We start from the raw sequence: 18,167 nt of genomic DNA, 5'->3' as shown, positions 1-18,167 counted from the left end.
CAGGCTGGAAGAGCGTCTGTGATCTGTGTGCCCAGGGTCACGTACGCAGCTGGAGGAGGAGGCGGACGCCCCCACCAGGCTGGCTCCCCCTGGAGTCCCACCAGCACACAGGGTGCCAGTGGGGCTGGCTCACAGGACAGATGCTACTGATCTGGGAGACACCTGTCCGCGTGGGGCGCACTGCTTATACCCTCTGCTGAGAACCTGGATGCACTCTCCCTGTTCATACCCGTACATCTGTACCGACACAGAGAACCTGCAGGTAAACGAATGTACACTTGCTGTGACAGCCATCTTCCTACCTACGGCCACCTGGGTGCTCTCAGCCCTTTCCCAGTGGCGGGCTGGGGACACCCTCTGCATTACCAGGGGACTCACTCAGGGCAGGAGGCCTCCTCGGGTGTGCCGCACCGTTTGAACGGCTCCGCAGTCCCGGCTTTTTGTTAAAGGAAAACAAGCTGACACGGTATAAAGAGCTTTTTTTCCTCTATAAACGATGGAAAGTTAAAATTAGATATTTTGGAGAAGTTCTGGTGCTGTTTTTCCACCTTCTAGAAGTGCAGTCCAGAAAAAACAGAATCTTTATCCCATTCTCCCAGAAACTTCGGGGCGGTTAGCATGGGTCGTTAGCAGTGGTATGCTGGTGGATGTTTAACAGTGGGCTGGGGGGGGGGCCGGCGGGGGAGCGCAGAAGAGCCAGGATCATAGCCTTTACCGGTTTCTGTAAATATGGATGAATTCTGTAATATGGATGAATATTCCCATGTGGCCGATCTCCAGCCACCAAACACGTGATCCCCGAAAGTGCTGTCGGAAACAGATGCTCAGAAGCACACCTTTCCGATATACAGATGCAAGACATAAAATAAAAAAAAAAAAAAACCCTCAAGGAAGTGATGAGTTTTGAGTGGTTATGACCTTTGTTTTTAATTTAATTAGTTGTAAGTTTCTGTAATTTCATTTTGAATAATGGCTGTAACAACCAGCTCTCGAAATGAAATTTTAACAAGGCAAGTCTGAGCTAGCCCAGCATACCACTGAATTAGTGTCCCAAAGATAGCAAGATCTAACTTTTCCTTATGATGTTTTAGATGTTAAATGAACTACTAATAGCAGCAACCAGAATCTGAGGGACCTCGGACTCTCAAAAACAAAAAAGCACATACACCCTTTGAGCATGCCGGGGAAGAGCTTGGGGTTTGTTTTCGACCAATTTAAAATATATTTACATCTAGCCATGATCTTTGAACTTTACAATTTCAACTTATCCTTCCAAACTTCAACTAAAAGTGATCTTCAAACCCAGGCGGGACATGGTCCATGCAAGAGGAGACCAACGGAGTGAAGCGTGTGTCTGTTTTCCTCCTTCCCATCTGGGTGTCCTGGACAGCTCTGACCAAAGGTCCAAACCAGGGAAGAGGAAGGGAACTTGAATATCCATCCCATAAACTTCTAATGATTTGCCCCAGGAGGATCCAGGTACCAGAAGTCAATTTAATCTCTTCTACCCAACCAAGGATTAGTGGAGAAGATCTGAGCCAAGGCATGGGGAGATGCCCCCACGGCCTTCCCCCGCTGTCTGGAACACTTTGGTCTGTGCTGGCACCCAAGGGCCTAGCGGTCTCCGCCGGGCCCCTTCACCCAGCTTTACCTCTGGTAGCACTCTGAGCTTTCCATCCCTAGGGCTTTGTCCTGGGTAGGAGCTACAAGAGAAAAAAACAGGTAGTGTGGCAGCAACGATTACTTCTGAACGCTTTCCCAGGCTTTTGTTTCTCTACCCCTTCTAGGGCTCGGCAGGGAGCCAAGTCCAAAGGCAGACTCACTAGTTCTGGCAAACCAGAACCAGTAACCATTGGTGGAGGCAGTTTGTTGAGACTAGTGTGGGCTTGGGGAAGAGAGGTTACTTTTTGTCTCCCACGAATAGGGAACTCCATAGGTGTTGCTCCTTGCAAATTCGGCAAACATTTCTCGAACCTAAATGAAGGCTCCTGCTTAGCGCTAGGCTCGGTACCTGCCACCTGGGGAACAAGGCCACAGCCAAGTGCCAAGTAGGGGCCTCCCAAACTGAGTGGCCGCCTGCGAGAGAGAGGACTACAGATACCTGTTCCACTTTTTTTGTGATTTTTTTTTTTTCTTTTATGGAGAGAATGAGGGCTCTGCCTGGGCATGCTCTCTTAAGAACTGGCTCCATGCAGAGCTGATACGCTTGCTGGGGCCTTGAGATCTCTGGGCAGAAAGGCCAGGAGGCAGGGAGGCTCGGGGGTATGAAAATAGCTTTGGGACTCCCCTGCCTGGGGTCTCCAGGAACCGAAACTATTCTTAGGAGGCATCTCTGCCCTGAAGGAGCTTTCCTTTGCTGCTTGGCCCGAAGGACCTCTTTTTGGAAAAGAAATCTGGACAAAAGTCAAAATCCTAAACTGCAAAGAGATGGCCAATTAGGCTTCTGGGCCGCGTTCCAGCCGAGGAGGCAGACTCTGCCTTTCAGGGCCCCGCACGGGCTGGAAAGAGATTCTTGGCCCGTGGTCCCTTGGCTTGGTGGGATGCAGGAAGCCAAGTTCACAATCCATGCCCCTCTCCTCCTGGAGAAGGCATGAGTCAGCCTATCCCATTCCCTCCTGCCCTAAGCGTCCAGCACACACAATCGCATGGCAAAGCAGGAAGAGGGGGAAAGGAAGCCGTAGAAAAATAAACATTTCCTTGCATTTGACTTGGAACAGAATAGCATTCGTGGCAAGCTAAGATCTAGGGCATCTCTCACGGCTCCCCCCTCCCCCACGTTTTCCTCCTCTTGTGTAGACACAGATTCTTTCCTTACCTGATGAGAGTTCAGGATGCATCCTGTGGAAAAACAGGAGCAAGATATAGAAGGTGAAAGCCAGGCAACCAAAGATCACGCCGCAGACCAGGAAACTATGGCTGCCCTGAGCTTGGAATATCTGCCAGAGGGGAGACAGACACAGACCGTCACACCATCGCATGAAAGGGGGACAGCAGGAAGCAGCTCTCCCTGAACCCCCGCAGGCTTCTCAGTCGGGCTGCAGCCCCGGCACCACCCCGATGGGCAGGTCATGGGCGGGAGGGCCACCTTGGCCTCGCTTCAAGGTTATGTTTCTGGAGGAGGCAGAAATCCTGCTCTGAGGCAGGGGCTGGATCCCATGACCCCTGCCGTCCCTGTTGGCTCTTGTCTGGGATCTTCTGGAAATCTCCATCTCTTCCTTAAAAGTCTGAGCATAGGGTTTCTCTATGCACAAGGCCTAACCAGACTTTGCAGAGGATTTTATGGGTGTCCGTTTATCACGGAAAATGTAAAGCAGAGGCCGAAGGAGCTTATGGAGCTCCCAGGGACCCATCACCTGACTTGAACAATTAGCACCAACTTCCTCTGTACTCCCCCTCCCCGCCCCACTTCTTCCCTAGATTACACTGAAGCAAACCTCAGACATCACGTCATTTCGACGCAGCCCTTCCCCCTCCGGGCAGGGTACCAGAAGAGAGAAGGAGGGCTGTGATTAGGGCATGTGGGAGACCGAGAGACCTAGGCTTGAGCGTCCTGTTACTCAGTAGAAGTCGGACTGACTGAGGGCAAGTTGCTAATTTACCTGACCTTCAGTAACCCCCTTTGGAAGAAGGACAATGACAATTATTTCAATATATATGCCTTATACTCTTTAATAAATAACAGATTTTTGTCCCCCTGGTGAGCAGATGAGACCTGGGTCTATCTGAAGAGAAGTGGGAGGGCTGGCCCTTGATCGGGGCGGGACTTGGGCAGGACAGCTGGGCCCCGTGGAGGGTGGCCAAAGGCTAGGAGAGGTGGGGTGGGGACAGTGGAATGAGAAGGGGAGGGAAACGAACTCCTGACTCCATCAATCCCATCCCAGGCTCTGGGAGCTAACGAACGTTCCCACAGGGCCCCGCTGGCCGCGCTCCCAGACAGGCCTGGTGTTTGCGTTGGACCGGACCATCCATGCCTTCCCATCTCCAAGTCCCACATTCGGAAGCTCGAGCTTTCAAAGCTGGCTCGGAGGCACAAACAGGTCACAGAGGGGGCCCTGCCTGCTGGGCGGGACCCTCAGGGAAGGGACAGCTGCTGGCTGCAGCCTCCCGCCCGCTCGGAGGGGCCCCCCCCAAATGCTAGCCCCTTCCCTTCGAGCTTCCCCACATACCGAGCCAACTAGCATCTGGAGAACCATCTCGCCAATTCCGGCCCCCGTCACCAGCACTGTGGTCGCACAGCCTAACCCGAAGAGAAGGGTTTGGGTCAGTAAACGCAAATTAAAGAGACAGAAGTCAGCTGGTATAACCCCAGTTATTTCTGGGAAGACTCTGGAAAATGGTGCGATGGCCTGAGAAGACTACTTCGAATTTCTCAGATTTCTCACCCTCTGGCCCTTAACTTGGCTGCGGGAGTGCTTGGGTCCTGCTGTCACGATGTTTTCACGGTTCTAGAACCTTGAAGTCCTCAGGTTTCTCTTGGGGGCGAATTCCAAGTTGCTCAGCCTGGCATTAGGAAGGGTCCTTCCCAATTTGACTGCCACCTGCCTTTCCAGAAAGCTTTCTTGACCTGCCCTGGGCAGACGGATGGCCTCCCTGCCCCGGCACCGCACTGATGACCCCACCTCTGCTCCCTCCGGCAACATGGCACAGACCTTCCAAGTCCAAGCTTCCCAGTCCGGCTCAGGCCCCGGGCCCCGCGGTGTCAGCTACTAGCCTTGTGACCTTAGGCCCGTTTTCTCCCTTCTCTAGGCCTCAGTTTCCTTCTGTAAAATAGGCACAAACACCTCCACAGGGTTGCCCTCTGGGAGGTCTTATGCAGTACAGGGACGTGCTTAGCGTCGTGTGGGTGCACAGCGAACCCTCGAGACCCTGCCAGCTGTCAGCCTCACCCCTTCAGGATCAAGTTCCCAGGCTTTCATGGGGGTTTGCAGGGCCCTTTATAATCCCTGCAGAGAGCTCAGCCACCTCTCACCCCTACTCACGATCTCTCCTCATCTCCCTCCCACCGGGAGAACCACCCGGCTTCTTCCCGCTGCCCACTCCTGCTGGAAGGCAGCTTCTGGCATGCTATACGCGGCCTCCCTTCCTCCTCTGCATCAGCCAAGCTGCTGTTCATCTTCTAGCTCCCTCCATTAGACCTCCTCCAGCACTCTCCCCCCGGCCCCAAACATGCATTAAGCTGCTCTTTCTCCGCTTCCCCCGGCACCCCCCCCTGCCCTTTTCCCAGGTCCCCCACTGTCTGTCTACAAGCCCAGGAGACAGGACTGTGCCTCGAATTTTAGTTCAGAGGCCAGCATACAGTAGACGCTTAGTATTTTTTGAATAAAACAGAGATCATCATTGTCGACTATGGGCATCAAGGTCTTCTTGCAGACTGGCTTGTATTTGTTTCTCTCTCTGCCTTTGCTGTCACCCTGTTCACGGCCCCCCACCCTTCCCTGGAATGCCTTTCCTTTCTCCTTCTGCCTTTCCGGATCCTGGGCCAGATCCCATCCCATCAACTCCGTGAAGCTGTGTGTGGATTCTACACCGGTCACTCCCTTCTCTGAATTCCAGTAGCATCCACATCTATTTTACTCATTCACTCGAAAACCTTCTAGTACTTTCTGTGCGTCAGGTGCTGAGCTGAACACCAAGAGGGCTCAGGGGACTAGAGTTAACATGTAGATTGAGTGGCGGTTAAGCTGCTAAGTCAAGTGTTCTACATTTCCTCAAATGCACAAACAATCCTCCAGGTAAGTATGTGCACCCCACTTTGTAGATGAGAAAACTGAGGCTCAGAAAGGGGAAGAAAAGGGAATCGTACAAGATCACAAAGCCCGAAAGTGTGCAGGCAGGACTGACGTTCCAGGGCCCTCAGGGAGCATGTCATTGAAGAGAGGACACAGATACAGAAGCTGAGGCAGGTACAAAGGGGAGGGCTACAGCTTTCTAGGGGGAGTTCAGAGAAGCTTCCAGAAGGGGTGGGCAGGGACAGGGCAGAGTGGGCACTCCGGGCAGAGAACAGCAGGTCATTCACCATGGCTAGCATGCAGGCCCTGAGAGGCAGCGGGACGGGAAGAGGAGTGAGAAAGGAAAAGAGCCCCCCAGGAAGTCAGGAAGGCCGCGGCCGGCTCTCTTTCGCAGGGAGCCCTCCGCAGCAGTGCGGGGACGGCCTCCCAAGTGGTCCCAGCCCGGCTGCACTTCAGAGCCCCCAGTGGCTCTGGATCCGTTCCATTGAACGATGTGGAAAAAAAGCCCAGGCCTTGGGGTTTGTTACAAGTGCTCCAGGTGATTGTACTGTGGGGGCAGCATTGAGAACCACTGAGGGAGGCAAACGCGAAGGGGACAGGCCAAGACCTGCCAAGGCAGGGAGGCAGGCCATCAGAAACTGGGAAAAGCTGGGCACCGTGGAGGATTCCAAGCAGGCACCTGCTGGGAAAGGCCTGAACTAAGGCAGGGATGGCGAGAGAGGAGAAAATGGATTTGAGAGATCATTTGCAGGCAGAATCAACCAATACCAACTGGTGTTATTATTACTGTTATTCCATTTGGCTTAGTTCATTCATTAATTTCTTTTTAAGTAGGCTCTGCGCCCAAGCAAGGTGGGGCTTGAACTCACAACTTCGGGGTCAGGAGTTGCATGTTGTATGGACAGAAACAGCCAGGAGCTCCTAGACTCTAACACTAGCTGACCACTTAGAACTCTGGGATCTTCCGTGTGACATGGGATACCCATGTTATTTTTCTGCATCATTTACTCACTTGGGGTTTGGAGATCATCCTTAAATTTCAAGGACCCAGGCCTCCCATCTCTTGTTACTGTGGGTAGCTGAATTGGTCTTGGCTCTATGACTCTGTCCCCACCCCCCAACCCCACCACTCCTCCCCTAAAGAAATCGCTCCTCTTTGACGTTGGTTTTCCGACACCCTAGGGCACTCTAGTGGCTTCTACGGGTAACGTTAAGTGTTCAAAACATAATTATTTTTAATTAACTCATTTTAAGAAAAGATATTTTGCTGTATGCAGCTGGGTGGCTACAGAAAGAGGAGGGAGATTAGTGGAGAGAATTTGAGGTTTCTGACATCAAAGAAGCCCATTGTCACAACCCCAAGTCAAGCGCAGAGGCGCTGTTCCACTCCTCTAGGCTTCCAAAAACACCCAGAAGCACAGTGGAGCCAGGAGGTGCTGTCACTGAGCAGTGATCAACCCCTTTCCAATGCCATCACTGCCCTGGTCTTGGGACTCGGAATTTCCAGCACAGCCATGATCGCCAGCTGTGGGTCGGTAGGCATCACCACGGGAAACGGAAAATAGGAAAGAGAAGCTTACTGCTTCTCAGGGCCCCGAAGTCAGGGGACCCAGGTGTAAGGCTGCATGGGGGCAGCCACGTGGGTCAGCGCGGGCCCACCTGTGAAGCGGCTCCCAGCCCAGTCCAGAGGTTAGTGGAGGGCCTGCATTTCGGGGAGGGGGTAGAGCAGCGAAGGAGCCGGAATATACCACGGAAAGGGGGGGGAGGACGTGGCACCCAGCCAGGGAGGACGCTCGGGGCTCTGCACCCCTGCCCACCCACCTTTGTACTGCAGAATGTCCTCCGTGTAGGCCAGCATGCTGGGAAACGTGCTGCTGAGGAACAGGCCCAGGCTGGCTGTCCCCACGAACAGGAAGGCGACGTTGTAGGAGAACACGAGAAGCACCAGGAACGTCATCACCACGCCGACCTTCGACAGCAAGGACGGAGGCTGTTAGCCATTGGGAAGAGCTGGGCCTCGGGCTCCTGACTTGGAAAGGGCCACCCTGACCCCAGGGCGGCGCTGTGTGACCAGGACGCCTCCCTGTGGACTCTGTGGGAACTGCACCTTCCCCAGGCTGGGCTCCGCGGAGAAAGCCCTGGGAACTGAACGGAGGGCGGCGGCTGGGGGAGGGGGCGGCGAAGGAGCCGTCCAGACCGCTGGGCAGACGGCCTGCCATCACACTCAAGGAGCGCTTGGCGCGGCAGTACCTCCTGTCCCCAAGGTCTTATCTGTGAGCACGGGGACTTCCAGCCAAGCCATCAGCTCTCTGCCCTCCACTCCTCACGAAGACGAGCTGCTTCTCTTGCCCCAAAAGCCGTGAGCTCGCAGAGGAAGCCCAGGGGTAACAGGAGAAGCTGGCAGGGCTGGGGGCGGTAGTAGGGGTGGGTGGTGGGGTCCCCACCCTCTGGGGACCCAGGAGGACCTCCCAGGAAGAGGGTCGGTGGCCGTGGCAGTTTGGCTGCCCTCACCCAGGGCTTCAGCTCAGACTCCTGTGACCAGATTCCTTCTTGGGGTTAGAGGTCCCTGGGATGTGGACTCAGGGACCAGAGATCTTTCTAATTCATAAAGGGTCTCTGTCACATGGGCATTGTTTTGTTAAGTCACGCTTTTTCTAAATTCCTTAAAAATGCTTTTATGTCAACATTGAATACTTTCTTTCTTTCTTTTTTTTTAAAGTTTTTGTTTATTTATTTGTCAGAGAGAGAGTACACACAAGCAGGCAGAGTGGCAGACAGAGGCAGCGAGAGAAGCAGGCTCCCTGCCAAGCAAGGAGCCCAATGCGGGACTTGATCCCACAACCCTGGGATCGTGACCTGAGCTGAAGGCAGCGGCTTAACCAACTGAGCCACCCAGGCGTCCCAATACTGAATACCTTCTATGCAAAATTCCCCTGGGGGGAAAAAAAATTCCGCTGGGAAGAAACAGGCAGCTTGGGCCTGGAGGCAGAAGATCCAGGTGTAAGTACCAAGTCTGGGGCTTTAAGGTCCTTGATCTCTCTGATTCTAGGCCCCTAGTCTGCAGAATGGGTTACCAAAGCTCCCCTGGAGAGTGCTGGAGAAATGACAGCAGCACAGGGGCTCTTAAACTGTGAGTCTTCAGACAATGCTCACTCCTAGTATTTGTGTTTTGAGCGAAGAAGGTATGTAAGAAACCACCTCCAGCCCCACTCTGACCCTGGCTGATTGACAGATGAAATGAGCCTGGGCACAGGGAAGGGATGGTCACCCTCCCCAGGCAGATTCCAGGGACGTGCTCCAGCTGGAGGAACGAACCCAGCAACTGCCACCCATGAGCGCCCTACCCTTCACCCTTCTTTACCAGCCCCCCAGTCTCTGTGCAAGATCTCAGTCTCAGACTGTGGCTCAGAGGCCTTGTCAGCCTGTCCCCGAGGGGGTTCACAGCAAATGGCGGCTGATGGAGACACACTCTCTTCACAACGGAGAAGCGAAGCGAAAGACTTCTCTCATGCAGTAAAAATGCGAAAGCAGTAGACATAGTTAAGGTTCCAAATATAATGTATTTCTTTGGCACAGAAAATGGCCTCACAGCCTCACTGCTCTTTCTTCCTCCTCTGCTCAATCTTTCAACGTTGGCGCGGCCCCAGACTCCCCTGGCTCTTCTTTGTCTGCATTTCCTGCTGGTCCAGCGCCATGGTTTCAAATATCTCTACGCCCAGTCTCTTAAACTCATCCCTCCAGCCACAACCTGTGTCCAGAGCTCCAGCCTGGAACGAAATACCGCCCCTTTGATGGGTGACTGGCTGGCTGACATGATTGTCCAAACGGAACTTGGCCTTTCCTCCCCCAAACCGACTCTTTCCCCTGCCCCCCAACATCAGTGATGTGGGCCCAGTGGACAGGCCCTATATCTAAGGTAGTCCTCAATTCCTTATTCCCTCCCCTCCTACATTCAGGCCAGGGCAAATCCTACCAACTCCACCCAAATAAAAGGTAGACTCTTAGACCTCTCCAAACCCATCCTGACCACCTTCATCCGGCCGCAGCCTCTCATGTGTGGACTTCGAGACGGGCTCCTCACTGTCTCCTTCCTTGATCGACTCTCACCCGGGACAGGGGAGTATGTTTTTGAAATACAAAGCAGATCATGTCCACTCCCTGCCTAACACCTACTGAAGGCCTGCCTTACTCCCACTTTGAATAAAACCCCAAACCTGGCTTACAAGGCCTTTTGCAGGATCTAGCCCATGTCTGCTGCCCCAACCTGTCCTCCCTGCTCCCTGTCGCTGACCCTGCCCACCATGCTCCCTCCCAGTTACCCAGTTAACTCCACCCTTGGGCCTTTCAACCAGCAGTGGCCTCTGCCTGGACCATTCCCCACTCCGTGCCACCGTGGCACTGGTCCCTTCTGGAAAGTCAGTTCCCAACTTGCATGCCTGGGGCAGAACCAGGGCTTTGAAGATGCTATTCCTGGCCCCCCTGCTGCCTGGCCACCCTATTTTCAAATCAGATTTGAAATTGCAGGAAATTTACAGGAAAGCCATGAAGAGTCACCCTGAAAATCCCTAGACTTGGGGGAGTTTGAAAAACACCTCTCTTCTTTTAGCCTGGGTGACAAAAGCCTGAGCACGCCCAGGGCCAGCTAGCAGCTCCACCAGGCAGCCCTCCTCCCACGCAGCCTGCTTCCCACCTGCCAGCCGCCCTCATCCCGACCCTCCCCTGCCCATCTTCTTCCCTAGCCGAACTTCCCCTATAGCTGTTCATTCACCGGGAAGTGGTCGTGGAGACCCAGGAGAACAGGCAGCAGGGTGACCATGAATTTAAACATGAGAGGACCACTCAGAAGAAGTCGCAGTGACTATAGGACAGTCACTGGGCAGGTGTGGAGCCAGGAAACTCACTCAGGGCTGTGGAATGGTAACCCTAAGGGGGTGCCCACCAACGGCAGCTGAAAGGCCCTGAAAACGATCTAGGTGCCACGGCTCCTCTCTCTGCACCCCAGTCTGAATCTCTGGGGGAGGGGCCGAATCTGTCTTTTGCAAAAGCACCGGTAATGTATTTGGGAGTCATTTGCTCTAGGATGGTGTTTTCCCACACTTGCTTGATGACACAAACCCCTGGGGTGTTGGTTAAATGTATAGATCACTAGGTTCCCTCCCCTGGACACTGCGGTTCATGAAGCCTGGGCTGGGCCCAGGAATATGAGTTTCCTTTTAAAAAACCAGTAGTGCAGGTGCGTTTTTTATCATCAATGGCTAAGGCATATGGGGACTTCAGATGCTCTTCTCCCCCCAGACTCAGAGTCCCACCCCACTGTCCTCTGTCTAAGCAGCTGACCTTGGGTCTCGCAGAGGCTGGCCACCTGGAGCACATGTACCCCGACTCTTTTCCACCCCAGGACCTGCTCCTTCCCTGGAGCACCACCTCGACCTCCTCCTCACTAAGCTTCACGATCCCTTCTCCACTGCAGTCTGTCCCCATGCCCACCCGGGGGCCTTCCTCTCTAACAATGGCATCTGCCCAGACCCCTCCTCCCAGGCTTCCTCCCTTTCTCCTCTGCCTACACACAGGCTCCTGTCAAGCAGAACTCTCTCCAACTCAGAAATATTTGCCACAGTCACACCTCCACTTCCTGTCTCCCTCTCCCTCTTGAGTTTGGCTTCTGCCCACACTACCTCCCATCTACGGTGAATGGAAATTTCTTTCTTAGAGGTCATCGACCAGCACAAGGCCAATTATAAGGCCTTTCTTGCAGCTCATGGTCTCTGGTCTCTGTAGCCCCAGCATTATTTCCCGACCCCCTTTCCGCTAGAAACTCAACGCAGGGAAGTACTTTTTGACAGTGGATTTGGCTACCTGGAAAGAGATAAGTTCCCGGTCACTGCAGGTATGTAAGCAGATTGTGGACCCCTAGAGGGGATGTTACAGACGTGACTGGAGCCCTGGAAGGGAGGCTGGGCTAGATGACCTTACAGGAATCTGTAATCTAGACCTTTCATCATAGATGCTGACATGGACACACATCAGGTCCAAAGTCTGAATGCTTGGGCCCGGACACCCAGCCGTCGAGGCAGGCCAGTTCCCTGAATCCCATCCTACCTTCTAGTCTGGCTACAAAGAGTCATCTGGGAGAGTTTCAAAATGCAGATTCTGAGGCTCCAGCCCAGAGATGGTGATTCAGGTGGCCATGGGGCTCTGACCAGCTGGGTGCCAAGAGGACACAGGAGGACCAAGGCCTGCACCTGCTTCCCTTGTACCCTTGGCAGGTTGTGCCCTGGGATCTGCTCCATTCACAGCAGTAACCACCTCTTATAGCCCCTTTCTTTTATGGGTACAAAATCAGAGAATCAGAGAGGGAAAGAGGTTTTACCAAGGTCACACAGAGAGGCTCCACCTTCTGGATTTCCATCCCTTCTTCACCAGCGCCTCTCACTTCTGCTTTCCTCCATCTACTACATTCCTGCTCTGCTGGCAGAGTCCAGTCCTGAGCAAATGTCCTGGGGCAGCAGGAGGGCCAGGAATAAATAGCCCTCCTGTGCTTCCAGGAAGTGATAGGAGGCCACTTACCACATTGATGAAAACCATGGTGACTGGCTTCAGTTTGGAAGAGATGGGAATGGAGATGAGCCGACCCAGGGTGATGAAGCCCCAGAAGAGGCTGGGGAGGTAACCAGCCACCTTGTGCCCCACAGAGAGCGGCTTCTCCACTGCATAGCTGTATACAAAGGCTGAATACTCGCCCTGTGGAGAGACATGCCCTGCTGAGCACACCTGTGGGGCAGCTGGACCCTCAGAAAAGGAAACCCAGGGTGGGGGCAGGTGTGCTGAGGGCTGAGGAAGGACTGGTCCTGCTCCTAGAGCCTTAGTGAAAGGGGGGCTTGGAGCCAGGATCGCTAGACACAAGCAGGCCTGAGCTGAGGACAGGACACATACCATGCCACAGCTTACAGACTGCACCTGTCCTGAGGGGCAGGCCAAGCGAGGCAGTGGCAGGGTGGGGGAGGGGGTGTCTCTGGGTCTCCACAGGGGGTCTGGGCACGTGGGCACTTCTCCCCGTCCCTCCAACGGAGCAGACTTCCACCACATGTCTTATTTATGAGGATGCCACAGGAAGGAAGGGTACCACAGCTGAACAAAAGGGGTGTCAGAGTGTCTCATTTGACAGATGAGGGGGCAAAGAGAAGTGAGCTGCCCAAGGTCACACAGAGAGTTGGAAGTCAACCAGGGCTAGCACGTGTATTTCCCCCTGGGCCATCTGTCTCCTGGGGCCTTCTCTTTGGAGAGACCCTGATATGGCAGTCAGTTAATTCGGTCAGCCATTCAGAAGGACCCCGACCGGATCCTCCGAGACTTCTGAGGACAGACACTAACTAGAGTAGCAGAGGCCCCTGTAGGTCACGGAGCTGGGCCCAGCCCTGCCTGTCGCTTGTTTACCACACAGCTTGAGAAGCTGGGGTTTGGAGTGTGTTCCAGGAAGCAGAGTGCCCTCGGGTTTACACAGCGTGACCTCTACCTGGAGAAATAGGGCTCTACCCCTTTACTTATTTTTTTTTTTAAGATTTTTTTGTTTATTTGAGAGAGTGTATGTGCACAAGCGGTGGGGGGAAAGGGAGAGGGTCAGAGGGAGAAGGAGACTCCCTGCTGAGCAGAGAGCCCGATGTAGGATCCCAGGACCCTGGGATCATGACCTGAGCCGAAGGCAGACGTTTCACCGACTGAGACACCCAAGCGCCCCTGGGCTCTGCTCCTTTAAACAAATGTGGGTAGCCCACCCTTGGGAACAAACCAGAGAAGCCCCTAGCCACAGAGTTAAGGAAAATAAAGACAATGGGTTAGGACAGAAGAGATGGTACCAAGGGGCTGCGAACAATTCTGCAGACGGTCTCCCCCATTTAGCATAAGTGTTTGAATCCACTGTACTAGAGGTAAGGCCTTTAGGAAACCACGATGCTTGGCTCTTTCTCTTGCTACCCCCAGCTGGAGTCTCCCGGGAGGAGGGCAGGCTCACCGTCAGCCCGTCGGTCATGAACAGGACCAGGGCCGCTGTGATGTGGATGGCGAAGAAGGAACAAGGGGCTCCTTTGAAATTCTTCCTCTGGTAGCAGCTGAACAGGTCCTTGTGGCCTGGAGGAGACACAAGGACGAAGGGTGAGTTTCAGCTCCTGCTCCTTCCTTCCCCCCCTGCAGGCCCCAGGGAAGCCGCTGGCAGGTAGAGAGCCTGGCAGAATGGGAACCACGTACGCCTCCCACCTTCTACTAACTTCCACCACCTGTTAGGGACGGCCCTCTCAGTCCTGGTGGAGGCAAGCCTCTGAGCGCTCCAGTAACTGGGCCCAGGTCATGCAGGCCGGTCTAGGCAGAGGGGAGGCTGGGGCTGTTGAATGGCAACCCGAACCCGCACGCTTTGGCAGGATCTCTCCAGCCCCTTCTCGCCAGCCAGCAGTGCCGTGGCTTGTTTCCAGCCACCATTACCCAGGATGGGATCTACGTTCCTCCTCCGGGGGAAGGGGACACCAGGGCAGCCTCGGTGTGGGGCTGTGGGCGGCAAAGGTCGTTAGAGCCCCCACCTGGGTGTGGCTGAAACTTTGAGGACAGGGAGGAGGCATCTTCCTTCTCGGGAGGCTGCGTCTCCAGCGCCAGCTCATCGGCAGACAGGAGCAGGGGTGTCCTCTGGGGGCAGCAGGCCAGCAGCCGCTCTTTGGACAGCAGAAACAGCACGGCCAGGGGCACCGGGAGCTGGGGGGTGGGCAGAGGGTCAGGAGAGCCCCGTTCCTGGCAGGCGGGCCCCTTCCCGAGCCTGGCCCCGCTGTTGACACCACCACACGGTCGAACAGCGAGTGTCTGCACAGTCCTGATGGAAGACAGCTCTTTCCCCGGGGTGTCCACCTGGGAAATACACTGTCGCCGGCCAAGGGTGCCAAGGTGTGTTGACCCAGCGCAGACTGGTTTCATTGCGGCCCAGCCTTAACCACATCCGTTTTCTGGCAGACAGCTCCTTGTCCCACGCCAGACTCGGACTCATACCAGGGCTCTGGTCCTGGAGAGGGGCCAGAGATAAACTCGTTTCTAAGATCCTTACCCTGAATGGTACCCCCACACTGCTTCGTGCCGGGACATCAACTGACACTTTACAAAGACAGCTTGCTTTTGTTTACTTTGCCCATTTTCCAGATGGGGCGACTGAGGCTCAAAGTTATGACTCAGTCATGACCTGTTGCAATGGGAAGAGATCAGAACCGGAAGCTACAGACCCCAAGAACCTTAGTGCCTGGTCACATAGCCGATGTGGGGCAGAGTGGGAGGGGAGCCTGGGTGCCCTGACTGTGTCCAGGGCCAAGGCCCCCTCGGGGCTTGTCTGGTTGACGTTATTCTGAGGAGGTACAGAGCCTGTCCTCAGGGGCCTCATGTCCAAACTGGAAAAGTGGAGACAGGCGCTGCTTTTGATGCAGGCTCCGAGCAGCATGCACACACAAGCCCGGTGTTCCGCGCGCGGCTAGTCCCACTAAGCCACTGGGGTTTCGGGAACCCCCAGAGCAATGAGAGGTGTCTCCTGCCTCTGCGGTTGCCTGGAGAAGCCTCCGCCGCCTCCCTCGGGTGCCCGGCCTGCATCCAAGCTCCCCCGCCTCCAGGAAGCTCTTCGTCAAGTCTGACCTCTGCTTCCTGCCGCAGCTTCTTCCCAGTTCCCTTCGCTCAGGAAAGAAAGGAAGCCCCAGGGGGCTGCGGAAGCTCCCCAGAGGCCCTCCCCAACCTCCCCCCCACGCCCCGCCCCGATGGGTGCAGCCACTGTGGACGCCGGAGGCAGCAGGGCCCACGTGGCGCCGAGGGGGCCTCCCCACCCCTGGAGCCAGGCTGGCGCATGGGGGCATTTTCCCAGGGGTGCCCCCTCCAAGAACACCAGCCTAGTGCTGGCCCCTCCCTGCAGTGCTGTGCCTGCAGGAGCCTCCCTCCGTACTCGGAGCTGCGTCCAGGCCAGACATGCCACGGCAGCACCACACATCAGGCCCAAGGGGGAGGAGATGACCCCCGCCCTCAGGAGTCCAGGTCTGATGGGGGAGACAAGCCCTCCCTCCAGTCTGATGGGGGAAACAGGAAACCCTCACACAGAGGCCTGCAGCAGCAGAAGGCCTGAGTGAAGGCCAAGGGGAAACAGCTGTAAAGAGCCTGGTCACTGCAAGTGGGGCTTTCCAGGGAGGCACGTGGTGGGAAGGACGACACGGGGGATTGGCCCTGCGGAACACTGCCTTTATGAGAAGCCCATTCAGAGGAGGCGAGCTCCACCTTCAAAGTCAGAGAGTGCTGGGTGGGCTGTGCGGGTGGGCTGTGCGGGTGCGTGTGTGGGAGTGAGTGTAAACATGCATGACCACAAGCGTGCACGGCCCCATTCTCTTCTGGGCTGGACTGTTTATCTTCAGAAACAAACCAGTATAAAAGTCCGGACATCCTGCAGCCAAGCGCCTCCAGTCTGCACTTCGTGGGGCAACAGAAAACAGACTGCCACTTAAGCTGGACCTTCCGGCTTCCTGGTCCCAGAGTCTTAGCTTCGACATTGTTTGGACAGTGCTCCTGCCCCTCGCAGGTACCCCCTTGGCAGCCACACGCCCAACACTGTATTGTTTCCAAAGCAACGATCGGCATGGACAGAACATGGAAAGAGCAAGAGATGGGGCCTGGGTTTTGGAGAGCCCCGAGGGAAGATTCTGATACAAGGAAAATTACAAAGGAGAAGAAAGGAAAAATGAGCGCTGACTCTGAGGCAGGAGGAAGGGGGTCTGTGCGCGGATCCAGGGTTCCAGCCCGGCCAGAGCGTTGCTAGCCACTGATCCGGTCCTTACTAGCCACCGATGGTCCCCGGGACGGTGTGCCACCCCCGCTCTGCTGCTCCACAGGACTGGATGATCTCAGAGACCCCATTCAGTGTGACATGTACCCTGTCACTTTGAGGCCCAACAGCAGCTGGGTGCCTGAACCCAGCCTGCCTGTCCCTGGAGGGGGGACAAGTCTGCCCGGAGCCAACTGAGGCCCTCAGTCATGACAAGCCATCTGGTCCTCCGCCCACAGTCAGGCAAATGGGGCCCTGGAGTACTCCATCGGCACCCCCAGCCCAGGCCGGGCCCCAGCCAGGAGGCCTGATCTGCGGCTGGTGCTTCTGACGGTGCATCCCCAGCTGCAGAGAGGGTAGGGGTGCCTCTGGCCACAGCCTGGGCTCCTCCACGAGAACCTGTTGCAGAGCACCGGGGGTTTCTAGCCAGAGACAGTCAGGCTGATGGGGAGGACGGCAGCTGGGGAGCAGAGCGGCCTTAGTAACTGACCCAGTCACTGTGAGTGGCCTCTCTGCTCTGCTCTGTGGCAGCCTTGGTGTAGGCAGGATCCTTCAGAGGTCATCTCGTCCATCCCCCAGCCTCCGCAGGAGCCCACCTCACACCAGGGCGCAGGAGAATCCCACCAACGATTAAGGGCCCTGGGGAAGAGCCTGACATCATACAGGGCTCTGCCCCTGGATGTGCTTTGTCTGGCCTCAGAGGAAAAGAGCTGGTTTCCCATGGAGCCTAAGATGGCTTGAAAGTTGACCCTGATTCCATTGTGCTAAACCTGCTCACGGCTTTATCTCCCTTGAGATCACAGTCATGGATTGTCCCCAACAAGGACCTTCGAGAGGACCTCCTGTGACCCCCCTTTGCCTTCAGATACCTCCCCGGAGGGGGTCAGTTTTCCCATCCCCTTACCTTCCCACAGGTCAGCACGTTGCTCATAATCAGAAGAGTCTACCCTGGGAGCTGGTATGGACTGGTAGGTGTGGCTGTCCACTTGTCCCCAACCAGCCCTCCCCTCGTGGCACTCACATTGATCAGGGCCATGATCCAGAAGGCGTATGACACACGGGTCCCGGCTCTGTCCTGCGGAGGCAGCTTGGAGAGTGACTGGTTGGACAAACGCCACACCTCAGCATGGTGCTGGCCCAGGACCCTGGACGCGTGGAACAGGTGACTGCCAGAGGTGCTGTTGGCTGTGCCATTGGCAGGCAAGCAGTTGGCCTCAGACAGGAAGGGGTCGGCAATCAGGGGGCTCAGCAGAGCACCGAAGCCCACAAAGAAATGGAGAACCTGAGGAGCGAAGAGAAGTGGCAGGGGTAGGGGGGATGGCTCAAGCTTCCTAGCCCATCCCCCACTTTGTGCCCCATCTGGGGAGCCCCTGCCTGGTCCCAGAGTGGGGGAGCAATAGGAAAGCAGGAGAAGTGAGGAGAGATGTTCCTCTCCACGACCTTCTTGGTCTGGGAGAACTTGGGTGACAGTGGCCATTCTCCTCCCTCCCACTTCCTTCTTTCCCAAATCTTAACCACAACTGGGGGCTGGCCCCATGATAACATCTACCAGCTAACACCCCCATAAGGATGGGGGCTTGATAAAGGGCAGGGCTGGACAGGAAGGGAAATACAGAGAG

General features: G+C 55.5%; 1 protein-coding gene across 1 annotated transcript in view; it reads right to left on the bottom strand.

Annotated features, from left to right (window-relative positions):
* Positions 1–1,474: 1,474 nt before the first annotated feature.
* Positions 1,475–18,167, bottom strand: part of MFSD4A (major facilitator superfamily domain containing 4A) — a 28,463-nt gene continuing 11,770 nt past the window's right edge. Inside the window, exons 3-10 of the mRNA XM_032878445.1 lie at positions 17,570–17,830; positions 14,297–14,465; positions 13,738–13,853; positions 12,297–12,470; positions 7,551–7,698; positions 4,167–4,237; positions 2,816–2,936; positions 1,475–1,703 (exon numbers count right to left, since the gene is read on the bottom strand). Coding sequence (XP_032734336.1) covers positions 1,648–1,703; positions 2,816–2,936; positions 4,167–4,237; positions 7,551–7,698; positions 12,297–12,470; positions 13,738–13,853; positions 14,297–14,465; positions 17,570–17,830 — 1,116 coding nt within the window. The 3' untranslated portion in view covers positions 1,475–1,647. The remainder of the gene's footprint in view (positions 1,704–2,815; positions 2,937–4,166; positions 4,238–7,550; positions 7,699–12,296; positions 12,471–13,737; positions 13,854–14,296; positions 14,466–17,569; positions 17,831–18,167) is intronic.

Source organism: Lontra canadensis, unplaced genomic scaffold, assembly GCF_010015895.1.
Source record: "Lontra canadensis isolate GAN:19392208 unplaced genomic scaffold, GSC_riverotter_1.0 scaffold63, whole genome shotgun sequence".
In the NCBI taxonomy this organism is placed as follows: Eukaryota; Metazoa; Chordata; class Mammalia; order Carnivora; family Mustelidae; genus Lontra; species Lontra canadensis.
Note: the sequence above shows the minus strand (reverse complement) of the source record. Positions and strands in the feature narration are given on the sequence as shown.